The 27,771-nt window shown below is 37.3% G+C and overlaps 1 protein-coding gene across 1 annotated transcript; it reads left to right on the forward strand.

Annotated features, from left to right (window-relative positions):
- The first annotated feature begins 938 nt into the window (after nucleotides 1-938).
- plekhn1 (pleckstrin homology domain containing, family N member 1) lies at nucleotides 939-26,961 on the forward strand. Its single transcript, XM_028453903.1, has 16 exons — nucleotides 939-1,117; nucleotides 2,675-2,765; nucleotides 3,613-3,774; nucleotides 5,160-5,240; nucleotides 6,290-6,380; nucleotides 10,120-10,253; nucleotides 11,799-11,948; nucleotides 14,280-14,360; nucleotides 14,459-14,534; nucleotides 15,491-15,636; nucleotides 16,717-16,869; nucleotides 19,141-19,383; nucleotides 21,089-21,241; nucleotides 22,340-22,585; nucleotides 22,749-22,809; nucleotides 26,229-26,961. Exons 1-16 carry the CDS (start codon nucleotides 1,044-1,046, stop codon nucleotides 26,411-26,413), a joined length of 2,127 nt encoding a protein of 708 aa, XP_028309704.1. The 5' UTR covers nucleotides 939-1,043; the 3' UTR covers nucleotides 26,414-26,961.
- The last annotated feature ends 810 nt before the right edge of the window (nucleotides 26,962-27,771 follow it).

The raw sequence follows: 27,771 nt of genomic DNA on the forward strand, positions 1-27,771 counted from the left end.
AAAACACATCATTTGATGCTAATTAAATCTAGTCTCTCTGGTGAGGTGAAACCCTGTTTTTTTGTTTTGTTTTGTTTTTTAAAGATACACACTTCCATATCAAATTACAGTTAATTTAGTCTTCTTCATTCAGTCAAAGAAGCCTTTATTCCATTCTTGTTTTCATCCGCCGTGAAACAATCACAAAGACGCACAGACCGGTTTTAAAATAACATACTTTAAGTTTAGTGTTCTCTGTTTTCTCAAAGTGACAGATTGTTCAATGGAATCCTCCCTCAAATATGTAAGTGTGATTTCGTTTTGGAGTCATATCTCATCTAATGAAAGTTATAATCTTGGACTCTGTCAGCATCCTGTAACTGAGAACTTCCTACTTTTAAACAATCCCTGTGATCTTTTATCTGTTTTCGACATCGGCACTGTTTTACTGTCAATGTGTGACAAAAAGATCTAGTAATATATCAGATATTTTGGTTTCAAATCAACACCGATGTGCTTGAGTGGTCAGTAATAAATGGTAAATCTGAGTGTGGAGAAATTTTCAGGTCTGGGCATGCCAGCAGAAGTCCCCATCTAACCTTCTGATTGACACACACCATACAGTGTGTGTGTGTGTGTGTGTGTGTGTGTGTGTGTGTGTGTGTGTGTGTGTGTGTGTGTGTGTGTGTGTGTGTGTGTGTGCGTGTGTGTGTGTTTAATGACCATTCAATGCAGTAGTGACCCAACGACCAGCTCCATTTGGCTCTGGGAAGGTGTGAAATGGCACACCTCACTGTTGTTGCTGGGACTTATTTAGCAGACAGTCTCACTCAGATGTAGGGCGTGTGTGTGCGTGTGTGTGTGTGCGTGTGCGTCAGTCCTACAGCATAGCCCTAAACTCCACCCCTTTCATGCAGACTCATAGCCTGACTCTACAGCCCTCACCCAGCCCACTACTTCAGTTCAAGTGTGACTTCAGTGAAGAGCACAGTGCACTCTTGGATTACACTCATTCATCCCAGAAGAAGCCCCAGTTTGCCCACAGAGCACATCAGACCAGCAGCATGGGGAGCAGCATGTCATGTGTCCCCCAACAGAACTTCAGATTCTCCAGCAAAAGTTTCATACGAAGAAACAGGTAGGAAGGAATTATTGAACCTGTTCAGGTATTCACTGTGTGTCAGTGGGAACATGTATTCTGTCACTGAGTCTAGTTGGGTGTTGTAGATCTTGTGTTTTTACTTTGAAGGACCTCCTGGTTTAAGGAGTGAGTTTAATAAGAGGTTGTTAATTTTGTGAGGCCAGGGCTTGAGATCAAATGGCAATACAGGATATTCCCTGAGTCGTAGCAGAGTGGTGCCTGTCTGGCTGTTGGTTGGTGTCAATGATCCAGTTACCATTTGCCTTCTCTTCAAATTTCTGTGAAGATGATCTACCAGCTGTCGGTAAATCCGGTTTCCCTCCAAAAATTCAGACCTGAACCCCATTTCTTATCACAATCACATGTGTAAGATGCACTCATTAAATGATAAGAACCACTGTATCAAGCCAGATGTTAGAGATGATAAATTGTTGTGAAGACTTTGAAGATCTTTTCTTGAATCCTCCAGGATTATATGCCTGGGCATGTCACTCAGGTCCAGCTAACTCTGTTGGATCTACACATCTGACATGAATTAGCACCAGCTGCACTCTGCTGACCTGTGAGATGATTCATGCTCAGCTCATGTACTCTCACGGTTTCATTGATCAACAGGATGTTTTCCATTAATGCACTTACTTCAACGACTTAAGTTTGAATGGTGCTACACCTTCCAAGTTGGATCAGTTGTTCAGCATTAACAATACCATCACTGTTCTGGTTTCCCAACCCCTGTGTCCACGCTTTGTGTTGGTAAATCAAGCCATGCTCAGGTATTCCCAAAAGAAAAGGGAAGTATGTACTCGTGAATGCCACAGCCATTACTGTAAGAATGTTAGGCGTACAATCTATGGCACTATCTATTTACTGATGTGCATTCCTTTCTCACGCTGCGACTGCATTTGTATAAAACAAGTTTGCATTCCTCATTTAAAAGCTTACAAATCATTACATGAGGACATGAGAATCAGAGACCATGTCCAGGAAGTCCATGAGATCCACAATGGCCTGTGTTGTGGCCCAGGGACCCTGATACACATGTACAGATAAGCAGATCGACTACAAGCTCAGATAGTAAACACAGTCCCAGGGTTTTATCTCAGCAGCGAGCAAGCTTCCTAATAAAGATGGTGACACTAACGATAACGGATGAGGGCCGAGCAAAACAAAGAGGGACATTGAACACTAGGTTTTTTTTTGGCATATCCTTCCTATCAGAAAGACAGGACCTGATTGTTTCTTATCATTTAAAATGGCTCACGTTGTTGGAATGAAGACAAAGGAAAATCCTGCAAAAGATTTACATTGTCAGGCAAAAAATAATTACAACAGAGCAGTAAAAACTTCAGATTCTGAATAGCAAAACAGAGTAAAATGAAAAAAGTATACTATCTAGTTCATCTCTACATCAAAGAAGACAACAGTGGACTCCCATAAACAGGATGTATTTCTTGTTGACACTGCAATGGGGAAGTTAAATAAACAGCAAAATGGAATGGATGGCAAACACTGGAGATTAAGGAGTAACACATGATTATCTTTTCTCCCAAACAGCAGTCGCCTGTTTCGTAAGTCGAATCCTCAGGAGGGACAGGAGAAGTCCAACAGTATCATCAATATCCTGTGCACAGTCACCCCCAGGAAGGTAAGACTCACCATCAGCTGGTGGAACAAAGTAACACCAGGAGAACTACCGTCATCATTTCTACATACCAAACATGGCCATTAAGTCTTCTTTAAAATAGAAAACATGACATCTGACCAGGGGTGGACTGGTATACTGGGCATCATCCTGATGGCCGTTGACCCAAAGGTCAGGTTTGGTCCTTTTTTTGACAAGCAAGTGGAGGCAGACATGTTAACAGGTGGCAAAAAAAACTCCCAAAAGTGACAAAAAAAGTGACAAGGAAAGAGTGAAAAGTGACTAAAATAGGCCAAAATCAGTCAAGAGTGGCCAAAAAATGGGCAAATAAAGAGGAACCAGGTGGTATGTAATGGCAAAAGGTAGATTAAATGGTCAACATGTGGCAAACAATAGTGGAAAAGGGCAAAAATGTGTAACAAAATAATGCAAAATGTAGGGGAAAAGGAAACAAGTGGTATGTATTGGGCAAAAGTTAGCTTATTGGGATGATAAATGGCCCAAAAGCAAAATTAAAAAAAGGACACAAATTAGATAAAAGTGTCAAAAAGAACTTGCAAAAATGGACAATATATAGTAGTAAAAAAGGGATATTTATTAGCAAAAGGTTGATAAAGACTGAAAAAAGTGTTTTGAAAAGAGGAAAAATTGGGACACAGGAAGTTGCAAAATGGCCAAAGGCAATGGGTAAAAAATTAAGACATAAAGAGCCACATGTTGAGCATCACTGATTAATAACAGCTTTTAGATGGTGTCACTGATAATGTAGTGGGCTGGTCTGGACAGAAAATGCCAGGGCTGAATATTTGTCCCAGTCCACCCCTGCATCTAACACCTTGTCCGTTTACAGGAAATGTCTGATAAAGATCTACAGAAGATAGACAACATAAAATGGAATCCACCGTTTCCCTATGACCTGGCCAGTGGCTGGAAGAAGAGCAGTATCAATGTGAAGAATTATGGACGAATGATTCACAGCTCCAAAGTCCGTTTCCGCTTCCATCATTGCCAGGTGAGATAAAGATATTGCACCACAATGCAGACATTCCCTGCTGCGGTTCAAAACGTTTGGAAAAATCCGCTTCACATGATGTCAGGAACTGAAAAACAGTGGAGAAACAGATCGAAAGTAAACAGGTATCACAGCTGTCTAGGAATAATCCAGTGTTTCTCACCAAGCGAACGTGGGTCTGTGTTTGGACATGCTTGTGTTGCGAAACACCTTTGACAGTAAACCTCAGGCTAGATCCCATCTGACAGACTGATATAGAACATGCTAGATTCTCACTGTGGAACAACTACTGTACTATTTGTCAGAGCCGTGACACAACAGCACTGACACAGAAGATGGATGGAGGTTCGTCATGAAGAGAAAAGAACACGCTGTAACACCTCATTCATCAGATGATACTAACGCAAGGTGGAAGAGTTTAGAACAAAACTCAGAGGGGGGAGAAAACGTGTATAACTTTGGGCTTTGTTGTTTTAATAAAATGATCTACTTTGTTATTCTTAATTAGTGAAGATGTACAGTATATTATGTGTTGTTTATTGTTATTGGAGAACATATATTTGTCACATAACACATCCCACAAATTAACTCAAATTTTACATATCAAGGTAACCCAGCGTACAGATTAATAAGGACATTCCTGCAATCTTTTGACGATTGATTAATTGGCAAAATGTTATTTAAATTTTCATATTTATACCTATTGGAACCAGTGGGCGTGCACTGTAGCTGTTCTCACTTAACCTTCCTTCAGCCAAAATACGGTGCTTAGGGGCGCTTCCATCTTGGAGCTAGAGTTTGAGCAGTAGGGTCTGGCGGGAGGAGCCCTAGTAGCACGCCCCACCCATTTTGCGTACTGCCCAATCATCGGCTGTCAATCATCGTCATATATGACATCAATCCCGTTTTTCAACCTCAAATAACTTATTTTAAACAAACTTCACAGAAAAATGAGGACTTGAACACAATGTAGGAGGATGATAATTAATGATCACAGCAGAGTTTAGGTTTGGAAAAATGTTATGTGACGAGTATTTCAATTTTACAATTTCACCATTATCCCATCCGTTAACACTGAGGAGGCGGGGCTTATGACCTATACTGCAGCCAGTCAGCAGGGGGACGTCCATTCTTTCTCCAGTCAATGATTGGAACAGTAAACTACAGTTTACTGCATTACTAATACTGACTATAAAGCGTTAAACTGATTCCGAGGGGTTATAAAAATACATCAGAGTTATATAACGCTTTTCAAAAACTCAAATACGTGACTTTGAGGGCTAATTCTGACTCCAAGGGGTTATATAGGAGGGTTATACTGACTCCGAGGGAGTACCTCTATGCGATCTGTCTCGTTTTAAACTGTCTTGTCACCTTTTCTGCAGGACATACATGACTGCTACCTGGACCTCTTCCAGACGCACCTTCACTTTGTCTCTAACAACACAACTGGACTGACGTACCAGGTAACCAAGCTTCTGTCTACCCCTTGACTCATTTTAAAACCTCTGACACTCTTGTGTTACCTTAATTCAGCACACTGTTGGTAAACAGAAAGTATGACCAAGCAGCTTCACCTGCCTCATAAAGCATGAAGCAGCTGCTCACCGTAGCAAAGAAACCCCCTCAATGCCAAAGACAGACAGATGAGCACATGTGAGAACAATGAGTCAGGCTATTGATGGCAAATAGAAGCCAGACATGAATACATCGTATACTCACAGCAGTGACCTCAGTGATATTCTATGTTAGAGTTTGAATTAATCAGTTAATATTTAGGGGTTAAACTACCAAAGGGTCGAAAGCGAAGAGGAGGTTGTTTGTTAAAAGAAGTGTCAAACTCATTTAGTTCAGGGGCCAAAGTTTGATCAGTAATATCAACATTATCGTGCCCTAGTTTGCACTTTTATGTATACATAAAATACAAAATATGTAAGAAACCGACACTATCCAAGTGGTAAGTGATAGATATCAGTCCCAAAAGGGATCATCACTTTAAATTTTCAAATTCTATTCAATTAAGGGAAATATTATGTAATAATTTGAGAAAATTAGAGGATATTGTAAGAATTTTAATTTTTTTCAACAGTAAAAATAAAAAAGAAACATTATGAAGCACAATTTGTACATCCTTATGCAGTTCAATTCATTAAAAAAAAAAAAAAAAAATCCTGATTTTTTTTTTTTAAATTTTTGTGTAATTTAGAAGAATTTTGTGGAATTGTTTGTGAGGAATTGTTTTTTCCACAGTTTGCAATTAAAAATGACTGCATTCATATGACATAAACAAAGGAAAAAAAAACACAAGCCCGTAAAAATATTGCAGTTTTAATACATTGGTGACTTTGACATACAGTATCTACAACTGGATTATTTGGTCATTTACACAGTAATTCATGTTTTCTCTGTCATTTTTACTTTCTTCTGCGGGTCAAATTGGATGCTGTAAAGGGCCGGATTTGGGCCCCGGGCCTTGAGTTTGACACATGTGAACTAGTCCTTGTTTTGTGTGCAGGGAACGCTTCCATTAAAAGAACTGACCATCTGCAACCTGCAGCAGAACTGCAATCACAGCCAGCCGCAGGAATTCTCCTTCCAGATAAACGGTAAGTTTGGCATTGGCAACAAGCCTGGTATATTAGAATGATCAGGTTTGTTTCATTGGTATGTTGAATGCTGCTAATCAATTTTAAAGAAGCAGTTATATTAATCAGAAACTATAAAACAGGAGCTTGTAACACATAATAGGCCAGGGCCCAAAGGCAGATTAGTATCTACAGTATCTCTTATTTTAATGAAATATGTACAATTTCAACAATAGTACTCTAACAGTTAACTACTTAAACATCCTAGATAATCTACTGAAGTGCACAGCTTTAATGTGAGCAATTAGGTGTTTTACTTAATGATCAAAGTTTTCCTATGATTCTTAGTGTATGAGACAAGCCTGCAGGCCGGAATTGACTTACGTTTAACATTATAGAAGTAAATAAGCTTGAGAAAATGAACTACAGTACTGTATACCCAGAAATATGACTCATGTTTACTTCAGTTAAAGTATTGTGTTCTCTCTCACACTTCATTTCCTAACCTTTAATTGTGGCTTGCTGAGCATCAGTAACATTTCTCATCGCCTACAACACTTTCTAGCAACGGTACACTATTTTCAGGCCACAGCATTTCCTATGTTATCACATTCCAGTGATTCAAAGGTGCTACGCTCCCCCTCACCTCTTCACCTCTATTCAAACCCAAGACTAACTAGAGCTGGGCCCCTTTCACCCTCGGTCAGGGGGCCAAACTGGCCTTGGAGACCTTGCTTGTTAGACAACAGGTGCACTTCAGTGAGTCCCAGCTGTCGAGCAGAAAAGCCGGGCTGCTGTTCTTAGCCTTGTCACTGCGTTTAATCTATGGCACATTCCAATAACTGCTCAGGTTAATGCCTCAGAGAAGCCACGCTGAGCTTTTAAACTCCCAATGAAGAATCTGACACTTGATTTGTTTTCAGTAGGGATGAAAAAGCAGCAGTTGTGGCGAGATGGCTTTAGTCTGTGCTCCGAACTGTGTGGGAAACACAATCAGGGATCAAATGTTGTATAGATCATCTGAGTGAATGCCTGTGACCTGCAGCGGGGAGGGAGGGGAGAGAGGGATCTGAAAGTCGCGGACTGCACCTTTAAGTTACATACTTTATTTATCATTTAAAGGTGTAAATGCAAAGTAGGGCATATCATTGTTGAAATTGCTTGTTTTCCCACCTAAAATCTGTGTCCCACTGAAAATCAAACTGGTCCGTATTTGGCCCCTGAACTAAAACGAGTTTGACACCCCGGTCTAAGGTTTCTGTGTTTATACGTTCCTATCTGCATCATCTGACTGAAATCTCTGCTGTCACAATATTGATGCACTCTGCGGTGCAGCTTTCACGTTGAATTATTTGAACAACTTCCCAGCTTGAGCTTGGTTTTTAACGGTGTTGTATTTCTGTGTTTTATTTTCCTAATGGGAGGGATCACAGACAGGAAACTGGAAGAGGAAGCGTGACATAGTACTGAGTCAAGTTAAAGATGTGATATTATTGTTGCATTTATGAGACCAGCTTGATTCTTTCCCGGAGTGAGCACTGACGAATCAGAAAAATTCACAGGAAGAATGGTCAAAAATCCCAGAAGTATTCACATGATTGCTAGTCATGTTGCTTTAAAAGTTAGATAATGAGGGATATTAACATTTAACAATGGTTTACCACATGTGTAAACTCAAGTTATTTCACCCGAGTGTGGCTCTGTGAAATGTTTTCTGAGGTCGAGCTATAGACGGTCAAGGTCTATGTGTATTTGGGAGCCAACAGTCTCTGGTTTTCGACAATTAAGCTACAAAGGCCCTGGGCTGGGATGAAACAGATCATCTTCCCTGGTTATCTCTGGTATGTGTGGGATTGATAGTCAGAGGGAGATTTTGCCTCAGCCTTGGCTCAGTTCTCCTGCGGTAAAATGTTTGTGGGAGGGAAAGTGTGCCACAAGCTTTGAATACCAGACACAGCAGGTCAAAGGGGTCAGTCACACAATAAGCCTTACATGTGGTTTTATGTCCTCAACATATGTTAGAGTTTGTGTAATTATTGTATAACATCTAACGAGGCTGGGTGTGAACTCTTTATAGATGTTTGTGTAGAAAATACTTAATAGGGGAAATTCTATTGCCCATGTGTCAAACTCATGGCCTGGGGGCTAAATCCGGACCTTTGGAGCATCAAATTCAGCCCGCTCGATGAGGTAAAAATGATAGAAAAAACATGAAAAATGCTGTCTCCAAATGCAAAAATTCTATTAACATCCACAATATTTGCAGAGCTCAGTTTTCCACTTTTTATATCACATGACAGCAGTCATTTTTAATCTCAAATTGTCGAAAGAACTCTCAATTGTTCCAAAATCTGACACATTTTCCTCAAATTGTTTCATGAATTTTCCCCAAATTCCCCAAATCAGGGAAAGTTAAGTGAAGATCCTGCAGGGACTGATATATATCAGGGATTTATTTATCATTTATACATGAAAGTACAAACCAGGGCACATTAATGTTCATTTCATTCATTCATTTATTTGTTTTTTTCGAGCAAGGACAAGAAAACAAAAAACAAATGGAACAAAAGAACTCTTTGTGTACAAGGAAACTCCAACAGAGAAAAAACAATCACAGATGTTCAAAATAATATATAAGATCCATGTACACTTACAGTTGTCATATGTGTACTCAAATGGAAAGGGAAAAAAGACTTATTTAATCCCACCCCCATTTCTTAATCATACAATTTTCATCGTATTGCTTCTATCTGTTTGGACTTCTAGAAATACACAATGAGTACTAAACAGAACAGGAAAAAAACTCAGCAAAAAACTGACTAACTAATAATCAGTAACTTACGATATGTAAGAATACAATGTAAAATAGCATTAAATTACATTCAATTCAATTTGCATATAAAAACAACACTAACCTTAGATGTAATGGGCCCATTAGTGGCATTGAGCCCCGCCCCCATCCTAACTGTATTGTGACTCGGAGTGTGAAAAAAAAATCGATTTCACAATATATCGTAATTTTTTGGGTGTCATTTTAAATCGATTTTTCTAATTAAAAATTGATTTTTTTTAAAATTAAATCAATAAATAAATAATAATTTTTTAAAAAAAATCAATATTTTTGTGTTTTTGTGCAATATTTCAGTGGTTACAATGCTTTCAATGTGTTGCAATGGTTACTTGATGCACTTGATTTTATGATGGCAGTGTGTAACACTGTATTTATTTATTTTTTCAGCAAAAACACTAATAAATAATAAAAAGGATGTTTTGAAGCAAATATTTTGACTCCGTTTGTTCTCTGAATGATCATTATCTTCTGATGAACATATACAGCCACTTAATTTTTCATCTCTACATTTAATTTTGATATTAACTGGGTGGAATATTCTGATATATCGCATCGCGCCCCAAGTATCGTGATACGTATCGTATTGCAACATCCTTGCCAATACTCACCCCTAATTGTGACTAGATCATACGTTTATGAAGTGACTTGAAACTCTAAATGCTTAGACATCCCAGGCTTTTCCATATGTTCACCTCACATGCAGACAGACATAAACTCCAATCTTGGGTATTATAAAATGTCCAAAGCCCCTGGTACCTCTTTAAAAATGTTGAATTTGCTCTTTTCCCCACAAAAAAATCTGTCTGACTTCAGGTCAAACTGCTCCGTATTTGGCCCCTGAACTAAAATAAGTTTGACACCCCTGCTCTATTATGTCAGAATGTATCATTTTAACTGTGACCTGTGCAGGTGTCAGCTTGAACCCTATCGTCGTCTACTGCGCCAACCAAGCAGAAATGGATCTTTGGTTTGGCCTTCTCAAAGAAAACATCGAAGCCAATGGAGGCACAGCCATTTCTCCTGAGAGCTACACCAGAGTGAAAGTAAGTTAAACCACACGCGTATTAATATCAATTATCCATACTTATTAGGCAACACAGGAATGGCCCCGTGTTTGCTGCACTGATCGACGTAGGCCTGTCTCAAAGAAACAAACACGCACTTGATTGTGTTTTTTCTGAGTGCTCACACTTGGATTATCCAAACAAATATTTTGGCTTCACCTGATCCTGGTAGAACAGGATGTGGCTGAACGTTTGGTGAGTAATGTAGGGCAACGCTGGCTCTTCCCTGAGGCCTGGATACTAGGGAGGGGCGTTGGCAGAGTCTTAGCTTTCATCAAGCTACCGTCACATCTGTACAGGGTTAAAGGGCAGAACACACCCACAGGTGTGAAATGTTCTTTTAGGAAAGAATACTTTAATTAATGACTTTTCAAAGCAGTTTTTTTTTTTTTTTTTTTAAAAAAGAGAAAAGCTCAGAGTTTTGTTCTTATTCACCAAAGTGACAAAACTCTCTATTCCATATATTGGTTTGGTTTATTGGTCAGAGCATACACAGTTTACACTCTGGTCAGACCAGGGGGCAGAAGCCTTAGCTTATGTTTAACCCCCCCCCCCACTCCCTCCCCTCCATTTGACATCTATATTACAAAATACAACATTAATTGATAATCAAAGCTAAATAATATACATATATGCCTATACAAGTTGAATTGATAATCAAAGCAAAAAAACATACATACATACGTACGTACTGTACATACTAGGACTGAACAATTTTGGAAAATAATCTGAGATTATTTTTTCTAGGGCCTCTTGTCATGTGTTTTTCAATGAACACAAGCAATAAATCAATCTTTTTCATAATAAACAATTTCAGATTTATTTAAACTTTAAATATATATATAAAATATACATTTTAAAGCACAGATAAAACAAAAATAAAGCAAACATATCTGTGGCTTTACCTCTTCAACATGTTAAACTTCACGTTTCATGAAACATGTAAACATGTGGACTGCACTACTTAAACACTCTCTGAACTTAACAGGACAGTACAAGGAGAAAAAAAAATGAAATAAAAAAAATTGCAGCCTTTGCAATTAGAAAATGGTGTTTTATGATATCACAATAATACTGCAAATGCAATTAATCATTCAGCTCTAATACATACATATATACATACATATATACATACATATTCTTGATACTGACATACAGAACACTGTTTCAGGGATAGAGAAATTGAAAAATAAAAAAATAAATAAAATGAAAAAAATGTATCGAAAATACACCATTTCATACACTCTCTGTAGCCCAGAATCACTTCTGTACTTTTCCATCATATTATCTTTGTACGTTTTTTTAGATATCAACACATTTCTACTATACAGTATTTCAATTCATTTGGTAACACCCCACAGACAGACATACATCTACTTTTCATGGTTGTGTTGTGTATGTTTAGATCCCCTCTGAGGGGACGACGCCCCTCTCTTTCTTTGAACATATTTATTAAGTTGGAGGGAAGTAAGTTATTTCTAGTTTTGAACATAATTATTGCTGTTTTTGTGTACAACCTTTTAGCAAAACAAAGATGAGTGTCCAGAAGGAAAAGAAGAGTTGAGGAACTCCATCAACAGAGAGCCAATCTTTGAATGGGAAGGCTCCCAGAGAGATAGCCTGGGCCCCATCACCTACGTCACCAAGGTCCGCCTCCAGCACCTGCCCTGCCAGGTATGACATCACTGATCTCCATCAAAACTTCCCACCATTTTTGGTCACATATTATTGACGACTACATTTCCCGGTCTTCTGCTTAGTTAGGTGTTTTCAAATCCTGGAAATCTTTTACACAATGAAACCAAAGTTAGGACAATCCCTAAATCTATGTGACTCAAGTGTTGTTGTTTTTTTCAGATTGCACAACATACATGTAAATGTGAAAAGGGTGGAGACCAAACTAGGATTAGATGAAATTCACTTGACATTCCAAACAGAATACCTGCATAAACCAGCTTTTTTTTTTTGGTTGAAAATGATATAAATATTTTTGCAAAACTACATGACATATGAGCAATAACACACATTGTAGACATTGTTTCACATACCAGCCAAGAAACACAAGGGTATTGACTCAACTTGCTGAAAGATATTGATTTTCAGTGGGAAATAGCGGCGAGTCTCATTGAAGTGATTGAGATTTAGGGCCTGGGCGTGTTATAGTGACACTCAGTCAGCTCACCTCACAGCTGGAATGTCAGCTGTCCATCCAGACACTCCCTCCCAAACTGAAAAGAAACATAAACTCTTCATCTGCCGCACCTTTAAATGCCCTGCTAACTGATTTCATTAAAGTTCTCACTGGTGTGGTGGCCTGAAAGAATCCCATGTGTTTGCACAGAGGGCTAACCTTACCTTTCTGCCTTCTTCTGATCTCTGCTGGAGTTATCTGGACCTGTGTTTTTTACCTTCTAGTAGAGCTATGTGTTGTAATATTTCAACTTTCAAAGAGAGATAGAAAAACAACACAAAACGAATCCATGCTGTTTGAAAACATTCAGGTTTACACTGTACATGTCTTCAACCTGGGACATTCTGAAGGTACTGAAACCACATGTACAGAACAACCTTCCTGAACTCTGAAGGACTTGTTTTTGTAAATGTGACGCAGCAGTGAGTGAATGAATATTCAAAAACAGAGGTGTAAACAGCACTGATACTGTATATCCTGCTGTTACTTGATTCAAATTGTACTCAAGTACAAGTAAGTCATACATAAATTACTCAAGTACAAGTAAAAAGTAGCTCAATTAAATAATACTCAAAGTAAAGGTTACTAGTTACTTTCACCCCCCCATGTTTTTATTTTTGGTAATAAATCTTGCAACGGTTCTCTTGCGTACAGTAAAACAACTTCAAATGAAATACATTTTTAAAATAAAATAACACCAATTAATTCAATTTAAAAAGAAAAAAAAAACAACAACTTTGAGACCAAGTATTTATGAACTCTAGAAATGAGAAAATTCCAGGTGGTGGATTACGTTTAATCTGGTTGGTCGGCTATGACGTGATGCATCTGATTGTTGTCTGGTTATTTCAATTTTTGGTAGTTTCACAATGTCCGTTAATCATTTTAAAACAAAAAAATAATAATTTACTCTAACGGTTGAGTGTAAAAATGTAACAAATTAATTTACTTCTTTTAAAACATACTTTAGTACAAGTAAAATGACTGGTTTAGAAATGTACCAAAAAAAGTGCAAGTACCCATAAACGTAACTCAATTACAGTAACGTGAATATTTGTAATTCATTACTTTGACATCTGTTCTGTTGCATGAACAGCCTCACTACTGAATTTATAATTGTGTATCTCAGATGTTCAGAGTGTTATTTAAAGAGCACCATTGTTATGTATTGTCTATTTTACCTTTATTGTTGTGAGTTTTTGAAAAGCGCTTATAAATAAAATATATTATTATTATTATTATTATGAGTATATTTATTTGGTGTAGTTTTAATGAACATGATTACAGAACCAGACACGCTGCAAAAGGCAGAAAAACAACATGATGAAAAGTACAGTACTGTATAAAGCCATGGCAACATTAACACATTAACTCAAGAAAAAATTCAAATTTTCACTGAGGAAATATCTGCTTTGATGTGATCTAAAGGAGAGGTGAATTACAATTATTGTAGAAATATAAACATACATAAGCTTTCTAATATTTATCATAAACGCTGTTGTTTGCGTTAAATGAATGCAATGTGTTGAGATGCTATTTATAGCCTGATCATTAGAGAGTCATACTGTGTACACAGTGCAACTTAAACCTGCTCCTGTGTCACGTATTGTGCTCTTACTGTTGCTAGGCATTTTCTTTGTTTTTATTTGTTTATGTGGACATTGTGTTGAATGATTGTGATGTGATTAAGGTCCATAATCTATTTACCGTATGTGGTGTGATTTGTAAGTGAAAAATATTGTGAAAAATGTTATGGTGGAAAATTGACTAATCCGAATAAATGAAATGAACCACAATGAATAATGTTTCCACAGGAGCAAAGTGACAGATTACTGGTGATGTATCCATCAACTCTGATCATCCTGTCCGAGGAGAATGACGGACTCTTCTATAAAGTAATATTAAAGTGTATTTTCTACCCTCAAATGTAATTTAAAATCTGGTGTGTTTTTTTTTTTGCTGCAGTTGCTTTAAATAATCAATGTGATTTCAGGGAAAACTACCACTCAACATGGTAACAGTGACGACCCCCTGTCAAGATGTCAAACCCAACACGTTTATGATTGAAGGTGAATAGAAGACTCTCATTCCTGCATGCTGATGATAAATATGTATGATTGATTTTTAACATGCTAAAGGAGAGGGTTGGGGTCAATTACATTTTCCAGTTACAATTCCGTATTCAATTACCTAATTCAGTTATGATTACAGTTATCAGCATTTTTTCCAAAGACATTTAAATTACAGTTATTAATTTTTATCCCCAGAAAGTCGATTACAATTACATTCTCAATTACTAAAGTTCAATTACAATTACTCACAATGACTGAGCCTTTAATAAATAACCTAATAAAAGTTTACCTTCCTCTTGTGTTAGCTTTCTGTTAGCATCTGTTATGATAACGGGTCCTAATTCAGCTGTAAAATACACTAAAAACAAATATCTATCATGATTTTTTTCCCTATCTATTGGTTACCTTGTTAGGCTTCTTAATCAAAGAAAATATAGGTTTTAATATTTTTGGTGTGGACGTCTGAGCCTTTTTTGTGTCAGTATACCTCTTGATTTCATTTTTTTTTCAAATGGTGAAATGTGGGAAACCTTAATATAAACTATATTTTAATAGTTGTTTATTATATATGTGTAGAACTGTACATAGAAAAGTTTTGGGTTAAATTACAATTGACAATTTTTTATAGATATTTCATAGCAAAACAGTCAATTTTCTAAACTCAATTATAATTTCATTACGATTACGACTGTGACAGATTTTTAAAATGACAATGACAATTATAATTGTGCCATAATTGTAAATAATTATCAATTACAATTCTAATTGACCCCAACCCTGCTAAAGGGGTTGTACATTCCCCTGCATGTTTTATGTAAAGTAGCTGTTTGCATCATTCTGCTAACGTCACAGAGTACATATGAATGAGCTGGTTTTATCCCTGGTGAATAACGTCCTTACTAAAGCACATTCCACTGAGCCATTGGACCAAATGACAGGCTTTGTCCTCACAGGGAAGCTGATCAACCCCATAGTGGTGTCCTGTCTGGATAGATCCGCCTTCTGCGACTGGATCCAGCATTTCAAAGCTGCTGACGTGCCCGTTCTCAGCCCGCCGCCTCCCGTCTATGACATCATCTACACGCCGACCAGCACAGAGGTGAAGACTGCTTTCAATCCTTTTATGGGCAAAGAATTAATTACACATGATGATACACAACTGCAGAATGAATTATTGCCTTTCAAACAGAAGGTTGGAGTGTAATTGTTATGAAGTAATAACATTAATAAGCCAGACAGACAACTTTGAATTGTCTCTATTGCAGTGTTTCATAATAACATACGTCGAGATAAAATAATTAACTCACAGACATATTTTCAGATGTACAAGATGAATTAGGAATGAAAGAATGTTGATTATCTATAATTATCTACATTACATAGTGATGTTATTGTATAATGCACAAAGTGATGCATAATAGATGTTTTTGATACTTTTTTTGTACTTAAAGGCAGCTAATTGAATGAAAAAAGTGATTATTTTTACATACTGGTTTAAGCAATAGGATGAATGAAACATATACTGTATTATTAGTGAACGGTCAAAGACTCAATATCTACGGCAGTGGTGCCTAATTTCTTTTGTCCCGTGTACCACCTTTGCATTTTTGTCAAATCATGTGTACCCCCTCTTTATATCATAAGAACCCTCTCCGTAATTTCATTTCTTAAACCCCCTAAATGTGTCTCAAACATTGGTTCCCTAAGACTTAATCTACAAATTCAAAACAATGAGTGGAATTTAAAGTAGTCAATAGTAAGTACAGTAAATACAGTGTTCTTTGTAAAATGTAGTTCATTATTGTCAGAAGTGTGATAAATTGTACAGCATAGAATAATCCTGTTTCAATAAGTTACAAGAAAATATTGTATTTTACTGAGCAATAATAGTACTGGTAGTTTGTGGTGACTTTCTCCAAAATATAGCTTAAAAAGGAACTCCCAACATTTCCTGATTATTTTTCAATTCATTGTTAAATCTTTCCAAGTACCCCCTGCAATGTGCTCCTGTACCCCTCGGGGTGCACGTACCCCTGTTTGAGAACCACTGATCTACAGTAATAGATAGATTAATAAATATAGAGATAGTTTTATTCTTGTGGTTTTGCTCACAGACAAAGACTACCGTACCTGGTTTCTGATGAAGTTTATTTTTTTTTGTATGTGCTTTAATCTGAAGGCTCCAAAGTTTGACAGATGGAGCGGAAGCAGCCAGGAAAGAGCCGACTCTCTTAAGTTCAGCCAATCACTCAGCGGACGCTTGTCTCAAAACCCTCAGCTTCCCATTCACGAAGAAGACCCGCTTTCCCCAGGATACACTGAACCTCTTTGTGTAAGTCAGCTGCTGCTCACCACTTCCCACTTCCTGTTTGACCTTTGTCATATAGTACGCTAGGGGTGGACTGGGACCAAAACTCAGCCCTGGCATTTTCTGTCCAGACCAGTCCATTACATTATAAGTAACATCATGTAGAAGTTGTTATTAAGTCTGTGATGCTCAACATGTAGCTCTTTGTCTTAATTAGAATTATTATTCCCCCAGAAAACCTTAAAAGGAGGAAACATTAACCCTTTTTTAACCTATTTCCTTTGGCCATTTTGCAACTTTCTTTGTCCCATTTTTTCCCCTTTTCTAAAAGTTCTGATACTCTTTTCAGACTTTAGCTACCTTTTGCCAATAAATATCCCTTTTTGACACTTTTATTTAGTTTTTTTCCTTTCATAAAATGTTTTGGACAGTATTCATCCCAATAAGCAAATTTTTGTCTAATAAATATCCCTTTTTTATTATTTGTCTATTTTTGCAAGATGTTTTCGACACTTTTATCAAATTTTTGTCCTTTCATTTTTTTTGGCGACTTTTCAACCAAATAAGCTAATTTTTGTACAATAAATACCATTTGTTTCATTTTTCCCTACATTTTGCCTGTTTTTGTTCCACATTTTTCACTATTGTTTGCCACATATGGTCCTTTTTCACTATTGTTTGCCACATATGGTCCTTTTTCACTATTGCTTACCACATTTTGCTCATTTAAGTTACCTTTTATCATTACATACCACCTGGTTCCTTTTTATTTGCCCATTTTCTGGTCACTCTTAACTGCTTTTGGCCCATTTTAATCACTTTTCACTTTTTTCTTGCCATGTTTTTGTCACTTTTGGACCATTTTTTGGCCACCTGTTACCACGTCTGCCTCCACTCGCTCTGCAAAAAAAACACGTAGCAGATCGCATTGGCCCACTTTGGGTTAATGGTCCACTGGGGGATGATGCCTGGTATGTCACATGGCCAGTCCACCCCTTGTACTACGCCCAATGAAACACAGCAGGTCATCAATGTTTGCATGGATATAAATGGTAGCAGGTTTGCACGTGCACAGGAAAAACCAACAGGTATTAACTTTGGTGGAGCTGCAGCAACGACACCTTTCTTGAGCAAAGATCGTCAATTATTAACCAAGGTCGAGACAATGAAGCGCTCGTGTTACACAGGCTCAGATAACAAAGTCAGTCATTTGTACCCAAAACAACATCCTCACATCCTTCTGCAGCAGAGAAACAGCCTTGAAGCACTCAAGCATTATCAGGATGTTTGACCAAATCTCCCCCAGGAGAAGAGCTGAGGCTGCCTGCCAGCGCTCATTAGTGATGGGCAGGATGTGAGCGTGTGTTCAGCTGCCAACAGGGGCCACTGCTTATTTCACCTTGTACTGAAAATATTATTTTTAATAGGACAAGCTTTACTATGTCTGCTATATATATTATTAATTCTTATACCTGTTTAACAAAGGCGTGTGAGTCAGGGTTGGGATCAGTTATAATTGTAATCACGTAATTGGTCATCAACTACAATTACGACATATTTTTAATTATATTCGTAATTGGAAACATGTGTTAATCGTAATTGAATTGAGTTTCGTTAATTTGCTTTGTAACAGTAATTGAGATGGAACTTACACAAAAACTGTTCATTGTAATTTAATTAATCAAAACTGGGGAACCATGTTACAGTTCTATGGCTTACACATACAGTATGTAGTATACGTACAATTGTTAAAAAATGTTTCATATCAAGTTTACCTGTCAGCTTTCTTCAGGATCATTTTACCATTTAAAAAATGAAGGGTTATACTGACACAAAAAAGGGTTTAGAGGCTCACGCCAAAAAGATTGAAATCAATATTTGAATTGATTAAGAAGCCTAATGAGGTCACAAAGAGATGAGAAACAAGTTGGATGATAAATAAGATTGTTAAGTGTATTTTAGAGCTGATTTAAGACATGGGTCAAAACTGACCCGTTATAAGAGATGCTAACAGAAAGCTAACACAAGAGGAAGGTTCAGTTTAATGCAATTATTTATTTCAGGCCCCATAATTGTGATTAATTGAAATTAATTAATTATTTTAATTGTAATTTACTATCAGAAGAAAAATTAGAATTGTAATTTGAAAAAATGTTGGTCAACGTAATTGTAATTGAACTTGGATAATTGAAGACATCATTTTACTTTAAAAATGTAATTGTGGTAGACCATGAACTTCAGATGCCACTATGGTCCTAAACTCCTCCTGCCTGCTGGTCTTTGTGGTCCATACAGTACAGCTCCAGCCGCCCCTCCTCCAGTGAGACCACCAGACTGGGCAGCAGAACCAACAGCGTGTCATCTCACACCCGACCCGAGCGTGACCTACGACCTTTCCCGACGCGCTACTCCTCACCCCAGCGTGGTTCCTTCCTGCAGCCCGTAGAGGGCTCAGTGCTGCCTCAGGTGTACGGCACACCCTACTCTGGCCTGCAACGGGGCAACGCCCCACGTTTTGAGAAAGCCCAGCTCATCAAGGTAAATCACATATCTGCATGTTGACAAACTGTTTAAAGCAGTGTATGCAGTGAAAAATGTACACAATGATAACAGAATTGTTTGGGGTAATACTGTATGTGGTGATGACATCTATGACAGGGAAAGCAATGTTGCCAAAAGTTTTGGGACACTTCCAGTAAACATACGTCAGCTTTATCTAGCTTTAAAGTTAGTATTTAATCAATGGAGTATTGTACATTTATGGAAGCCTGTCATAATTATGTGTTTGTAAAATCATAATTATGAGAAAATTATTTGTAATATAAATTTGCAAAGAAAGTTAAGAAAGACCTAAAAAAAAAAATGTGTTTTGAATTATATATTATTCAAAGAAAAGTAAGAATGGTAACAGTCAGTGTAGGTAGTCTACTAATTATGACTTTCTATCTCATAAACATGACTTTACTAACTCATAATTATGACTTTGGTGATTATTTTGTTTTAGTGGCAGAAACAGGCTTCCATAGTTACCATTTTTGATTTTCTTTAAATAATATTTCATTCAAAACACATATTTTGGCTGTTTATTCAGTTCTTAGAATCCTAGAATTCTTAGTGTTTATTGTGAAATGAGTTTGTCACATTTTTGTATCTTTCTTTGCAAATTTACATTAAAACAATTTTCTCATAATTATGACTTTACTAACTCATAATTATGACTTTCTGTGGTGAATTCTTTTGTGTGACAGGCTTCCATATAAATTCCTTGACTTTTTTTTAATTTTTTTTACTTAAACTGCTGTTTGATATTTCACATCCGATAACTATACACATTAATAAGCCACATATTTGACTTCTATTTCTAATATTCATTCTTTGTAAATGGTTAACGCAGTGGTTCCCAACATTTCACAGGTTGTGAATCCATTTTTAAATCACAAATTTCTTCCGACCCCAGAGACATTTTTTTTCTTCAAATTATAGAATAAGTTTTTAATCACGTCTGTTTTACGTCTATATACTGCGTTTCAAATATAGAGTAGCAGCAGGATTAGTGAGCAAAGTAAAGAATACTATTTAAATAATATTGATTTAATAATTTCAATATATATATATATATATATATATATATATATATATATATATATATATATATATAATTTTAATCAGTAATTTTTTTTTCAGGCAACTTTAAGGTTGAAAAACACTGGGTTAACATAGTGATGTAAAAGCCAACTAAACAGCAGGTTGTTGATGTCTAACAATGTCTCCAAAAGGGAGACACATGTACTGATGCCGCCTTTCGTTATTTTAATTATTTCTTTTAATTTGTGAGAGAATTAACACTAATTGTACACAACATTCATTGTTTACACCACTGCATAACAATGGTGGCATCCGGTCAGACATGGTTAAAAGCATTTTAAAGACAAAAAAAACAATAGGAATAATATAAATTATTCACTACATTTACAGTTTACTTACTGATATTGTAACAGAGTAAAGCCGGCAAAGCAAAATGCATTTATTTAATTCTATGTTTATTTGTGTATTACCAATGAGTTCATTAACATTTCATGAGGTCGTACATGTCATACATCAGGTAATATTTGGTGTCTCACTGCTGCACAGGATGATTGGCCTTCATTTCAGAATCAGTGTGGCGTATATAACTGACAAATACCTGACACATAGAAAGCACATGCTGCTCTTGTGTTAACTCTCTTTTTCTTTTTCCGTTCAGTCAAACAGCTGGAGCACTCCTCAGGCGTCCCTGAACTATTTAAACAACCCTCAGCGCCACTCTGACATGTGTACCGTACGGCAGCCATTGTCCCCACTGTACGACGTGCCGTGCAGCCCTGATATTTACTCCGTGGATGAGGCGAGAACAGCGGTAAGTGCAGGAGCTTAAGATCAAATGGTTCAATTTACAGAAACGAATGCTAATATTTAGCATTGTAAACCCACATAAACAAAGAGATACAGACGGAAGGATGGTTTTGATTTAAACTGCATAACAGTTTAGTTAAATCCAAAATTATATTTAATGAATTAACAACTAACCATAATTTACCCTCTAAACCTAGGTTCCCAAACTGGGGTACGGATACGCAAATTGTCATAGGGGGTACAAGAATTATAAATAAAAATTGTAAACTAGAATATAAATAGACCAGCAGTCAGGAGCCTTCATACATTGCTGCAAATTACACAATAGCCGATATAAGACTATCCATGGTTACAGTTTTTTTTTTCTTTTTTGATTATTATCACCTTATATTTAAACACCATACATTATTGTATTATACATTAATCACCTTATATATAATCTCCTTACATATAATCACCTTATATTATTAATTTTATATATAATCACCTTATATTGTTCATCTTAATATAATCACTGTATATTTATATATTGTTTCTCAACAGGAAAGGTCAAATTCAGAGACAAATTTCACTGTAGGGCTACATTGTATGTGACATAATATCAGTGGTTCCCAACTTTTTTTGGGTCGTGACCCCATTTTAATATCACACATTTTTGCCGTCTCCAGATACTTTTTTCTTTCTTTCTAAAATTAGCTTTTGATAATGTTTGTTGTTGCCAGGATTAGTGACAATGTGACAAGATGTGACAGCTCAGATATTTTTATACTGCATTTTATTTGAGCTAGATTTATATTTGAGAAAGTGAAAGTACAGAATATGTTGTTTAAGATAGTTTTTTGTGTATGGTGTTATAATTTGAAAAAGAATAATAATCAAAACATTTAAAAAAAAAAATTTTAATCAGTATTTTTGGAAGCTGTAAATCGGCAGTCCGGTATCGGCCCTAAAAAATCCATATCGGTCCAACCAGTCACGACCCCAAGGGTGAAACACACTGCATTACATTATTATGTTTGTGTTATGTGCAGCGGTAGGGGGTACAGGACTGTGAAACGTTTGGAATTACTGATCTAAAACTATCTCTTGCCTTTCCTTGAAGGAACAGATAAGACCAGAGTCGCTTCAGCACCGATCCCACCAGCAAGACTCCCACCAGCTCCTCCCCTCATCCTTCCAGCTCCGCACTCCTCCTTTGGGCAGACAAAGCAGGAGAAGTTTAGTCCTGTCCAACTCCCAAGGACAAGAGAGTGGAAACCCTGTGGGCCAATCAGAACAGAGAGTGGATGCCTTTTCCAGGCTGAAGCTTCTGTCTAGGCCCAACCAAGTGAACCCAGAGCAGGAACAGGTGAGAGGCACAGAACACTAGTCTCCCAGGACACTCATGTTCCTAGAATGTGTGTGTGTGTGTGTTGCAAGTAATAACAGGTGTGAAATGAAACATGTTTTCAGGAAAGACGAGACTATTTGCTGTGTTTGATCACTTTCTCCGTTTGTTCATCTGTTGACAGATCGTTTACCCTCCGAGCTCTGTGAGGAACCCCGCTCAGATACCCTACAGTCACTCACCAGGTAAGAATCTGAAGTATTCCTGTATGGACAGCATGCCTCTGTGAGTGTAGGACTTTGCAGCAGCTTCTTACATCACGATTTTACGTCTTGCGACTTCCCCGTAAAAAATTCTACTTTTACAGATACACATTTTAGAAAAAATTGCGATGAAATCCACAATAAAGAGTGGTAAATGAATAAACTTTCATGAATATTGGTCAATCATGAATTTTTCATGAGAAATAGGGATTCTTTAACTTTAAAAACTGATCCAGCTGTTCCAGCTGTTCAACCCTGGCGTTCAACAGCATTTCTTTCATTCTTTTCTTTCAGTACCTTTGCTTCGCTTTATAGGTTTTCCAGTGAGTTTTCCAGCGTCTTTTCCAACTACTTTATCTCGGCAGATAGGTTTCGTAGACCCTCGCGTATCATCTCCTTGACCTCTTCCAAACCCGAATTGGGTTCTGAAGGGCCTCCCTGTGGGTTTTTCACCATTTTCCTTCAGTCTTGGGCCCAATTTTTCAGGCTGTTCAGCTGTAGCCAGCTGTAGCCAAGGTCGTGTTATCGGAGCGAATGAAAACACGTCTGCTCTCTCCAAAGACCAGAGATATTGGTGGTGGTCGGAGGGACCGTTGGTGCACTAAAGCAGCTTCACTTCTGTCAATCTGTCCCAGGTTTGAGTGTCTATGAAAAGCGCTTTATGAAATCCAATGCATTATTAAAGCAGAACTAAGTAACTTTTTAATCTTAATAAATCCTTCTCGTAGTCCCTGTGAGGGTAATACAAATGTTTATGGGGTGATTGGGGGGTCTTTCATCCCCCCTGCTGTCTCTGGCCAAATAAACGTACTTGTAACTTTCCTGCCTCCGACCCTTTAGCAAGACGTACTGCTTTACTGCAGCCCAATACAAACTAATGCTAGATTATGACTGCATACGGTTGTCTACAAGTTCACGTTTCTCAAACTTATATCATGGCGGAGCCAGCAAAACAAAGGCAAAGAAGACCTATGTCCGAGGAACGGAGCAACTCCATGCTGTCGTCGCGGCAACAGGCACGCACACACACAAATATCCATCCATCCATTCTCAGAGACGCTTTGTCAGCACACAAACAAACATATCACACACAATTCCACACTCCCTTCCGTATTACTCCCACTTCATTGTCTCTCTTCCTCATGCTGTTCACATGGTCACATGGGACTATATGTGTGAAAGCACCCTGAGTGTCACTGTTGAATTAGGAATTTTCAGTGATTGGTTGCTACCGTCTTAGGAGAGCAAAGGTGCGCATGTGGCTGTGAGGTGGGGCAGGCAGTGGGGGGTGCAGAGTTTTTACGGCGGTGACATAACCAAAAGGGACCTTTAGGGGGAGCGCTAAGCTCAAGTTACATAGTTCTGCTTTAATATTATATTGATCCAACTCCCCCCAAAATGTATTAGAATCTTCCATGACGTGAGGTCTTTCTTTGGTAGAAATCTATGAAGTACATTTGACTTAACAGATTTTGTAATCCTGCTAACAGACAGAAATAATCGCTGGTGAAATTATTACTTCCCTGGCAGAGACAATAAATAACTAAATGAATCATTTAATAAAAATATAATTATATTATATAATTATAACTTGTCTGTAAGTGAAATGTCACAGTGATCTATAGGAGGACCTTGGACTCTTTAAATTTATAGCACAGCTGCATCGTGTTTCCTCACAAGTGACAAATGACAGCCAGCACGGTGAGCCGCCTCGCTGAATACCGCCAAGGACACGCAACATTGCACGCACACCATTGTGGCCATAAATTCAACACCACATGCTCTTTGAACATGGGGTCTTGTCAGTAGGTACGCAGACGGTTAAAGGTCACAGACAGGAAGGCACAGGAAATGTGAAAATGTGCCAAGAAAACACAAGTTAGTGCAACTTGTGCGCAGACGCCCAAAGAGGCAGAACGGCGATGTAAGAGAACACGCCTGCAGAGATTACTCCTTACAGTGATTGACAGCACACAACATTAGCACAAATCTGCGGTCTCTTTTATCGCAGTGGATATAATACTGTAATTTATCTGGCAGTGCTATGGAAGGTAGCATGTTACAAAGCGGTTTGAAGAGATTCCTATCAATCGCAGGTGGAGCAGCAGTGAAACGCTGCACCACTGGTTTTACAGGAAAGGTTTGCTTTAGGTCACAAACTCAAGGCCCAGGGGCCAAATCCGGCCCTTTGGAGCATCCATTTTGGCCCTCAGGAGAAAGTCAAAATGAGAAAAAACATGAAATATTGTGTAAATGACCAAATAATCTAGTTGTAGACATCTCAAATTCACCAATTTATTGAAACTCTACAAAATTGTTAGGGGCTTACATTTTTCCTTTGTTTATATCCAATGAATGAAGTCATTTTTAATTGCAAACTGTGGAAAGAACTCTTAATTTTTCTGCAAATCTTGCAATTTATCACAAACTATTCCACAAAATTCCTCTAAATTACACAAAAAGTTGATAACAACATCAAGATTTTTTTTTTAATGAATTGAACTGATATTGAAAACTAGGGCATAATGATGTAAAAATTGTGCCTTTTTCCCCCCACCTAAAATCTGTGGCCCACTTGAGATCAAAATGGTCCGTATTCAATCAAGCCTTTTGTAACAGAAAAACTCCTCCTTGTTTGCAGCATAGTCTTACTTTTTTGTTTAGACTAGAAAACATGAATGATTGTGTAAATGAAACACCAATATTTGCAGGGGTTAACAGTTTTCCAGGTGCTTATATTACATGATTGCAGTCATTTTTAATGTTAAACTGTTAAAAAAAAAAAAAAAAAAAAATCTAAATTCTTACAAGATCCTTAAAATTGGAGCATCCAATTCGGCCCGTAGGAAAGTAAAAATGACAAAGAAAACATGAATCATTGTGTAAATGAAACTCAACAATATTTCCAAGGGGCTCAGAGTTTTCCCTGTGATTGCAGTCATTTTTAACATTAAACTGTTTAAAAAAAACTGAAAAAATCTTACAATTTTCCTTAAATTACAACACAATATTTCCCTTTATTCAATGGACATTGGTTACAAAATCCAGGACACTTAAAGTGAAGATCCTGTTGGGACTGATATCTGTCACTAATTGCTTGGCTATAACCGGTTTCTTACATATTCTGCATTTTATGTATATGTAGAAGTGCAAACTATACCACATTGATGTTGAAATGACTAATTTTCCTGCATAAAATCTGAGGCCCAGTTGAGATCAAGCTTATTCATAAATGGTCCCTGAACTAAAAGGAGGTTGACCCCCCTGCTTTAGGTCGATAAAGATCACGGCACAATTCTTTCTTGGACTCATTGAAGTTTTTTACCGTCATGCTGAGATATTTTCCTTTGTAGCATGAAACTAAAATCCGGGGATTTCTTTCTCCCTCTTGACTCTGACAGGTCGTCACTCGTATCTGGAACCCACAGAACCAGATGACCAGGAAGTGGACTATGACAACATATGGGAATACGACTGTAATACCGGAATGATTCAGCCAGCGTCTGGTATTTCGACACACTGGACGGGATTAGAGTTTGGGGCCAGAGGCCTTGGTGCCATGGCAACACCGCAGAGATGGTCATAGAACAAAAACAGCGGCCTCGGCACTCGTTGGGACGTGTGTGCAAATAGCAGATCTCTATCAGAAGGACAATAAAAGCCGCTGATCCGAGGCTGTGCTGCTCCCGCTGTGTACAGTGTGAACACGTGTCGCTCAGATGGCTCCATAGATGTGACGTGTACAAGCAGGAGCATAAAAAGAATATGAAAGATGGTTGTAGCTGTAATTGTATTTTTTATTGTATTATATACTTATTTTATACTGTCAAAGATGACAGTCCTTCTGTTTAATAACTATTTTTTTATTTAAAGGATTTGCTAACTGGTTGTTTGTTTAACTTATGAGACTATTTTGACTAAATGAAGCTATGTAAAACATTCCATCAGGGCTTGTTGAAGAAGACTATTTGTGTATATTTTTGTAAAATGTTTACATTTATTATTTGTACGTACTACATAGTCGTTGGCCGACAATGCTGTTCAGTACGGACTATGTGCGTGGCTTTTCTGCTTTTTGTTTGAGGTGTTATTTATATTTGGAAATAAAACTAATAAAAGAATTGTGGAAGAAAACTAATGTGCCTGTGAATGAGTCATTGTAACTAGCTGCAGGTTTGTTGATGCATTTCCACAGAAAGCGCGACATTCTGACGTAAAAAAAAAAGTCAAATCTTATCTTTGAAAATAAGAAGTTGTGAGTCATAAATTATGAAGCGTGTTCAGCAGAAACGAGGCGGGACAAACTAAGCAGGAAGATTTCAAGTCTAGTCAAGCTTTGGCAAAACAGTTACAGTATATGAATCCATGTATTAATTTAATTTCTTACTCTGGGCTAAAACCACTATTGCGTAACAGTCTCTTCTACTCTCGCCCAAGTCAAAAACTACATATTAGGTACTGTAGCACACCGAAGTATACACACAGACAGTGCATTGTGCATTCTTTAATTATATTTAACTTGTTTTATTCTTTAGTTTTTGGTCTCATCCAGCTTTTTAGCAAAGAAAAATGAGTTATTTCTATTTCTACCTCATCCTTGTGTGCTATAGAGCTTTTTCACCTTTTTTATCACCTTTTTTAACAAAATGAGCTTTAAACTCATAAATACAACCATGTATTAAGAAAATTAATGTATAGAAGTAAAGTATTGTATTAAACGTTATTATTTAAGGGGAAGGCCATTTAAGTTTATACTTACTCCTACTCCATTTCGAACATGTACAGACTACACGTGCAGGATTTTGTACCCATTTATTCTCTCTTTGCCTTGTTAGATTAAAAATTAAAATAATTATATATATATATATATAATTTTCTTATCATGGCAAATACACTGCTGTTGTGTTCATGTTTGAAATAAAAATGAAATTGATCAAATCAATC

This window comes from Gouania willdenowi, chromosome 7 (genome assembly GCF_900634775.1).
Source record: "Gouania willdenowi chromosome 7, fGouWil2.1, whole genome shotgun sequence".
Classification (NCBI taxonomy): Eukaryota; Metazoa; Chordata; class Actinopteri; order Blenniiformes; family Gobiesocidae; genus Gouania; species Gouania willdenowi.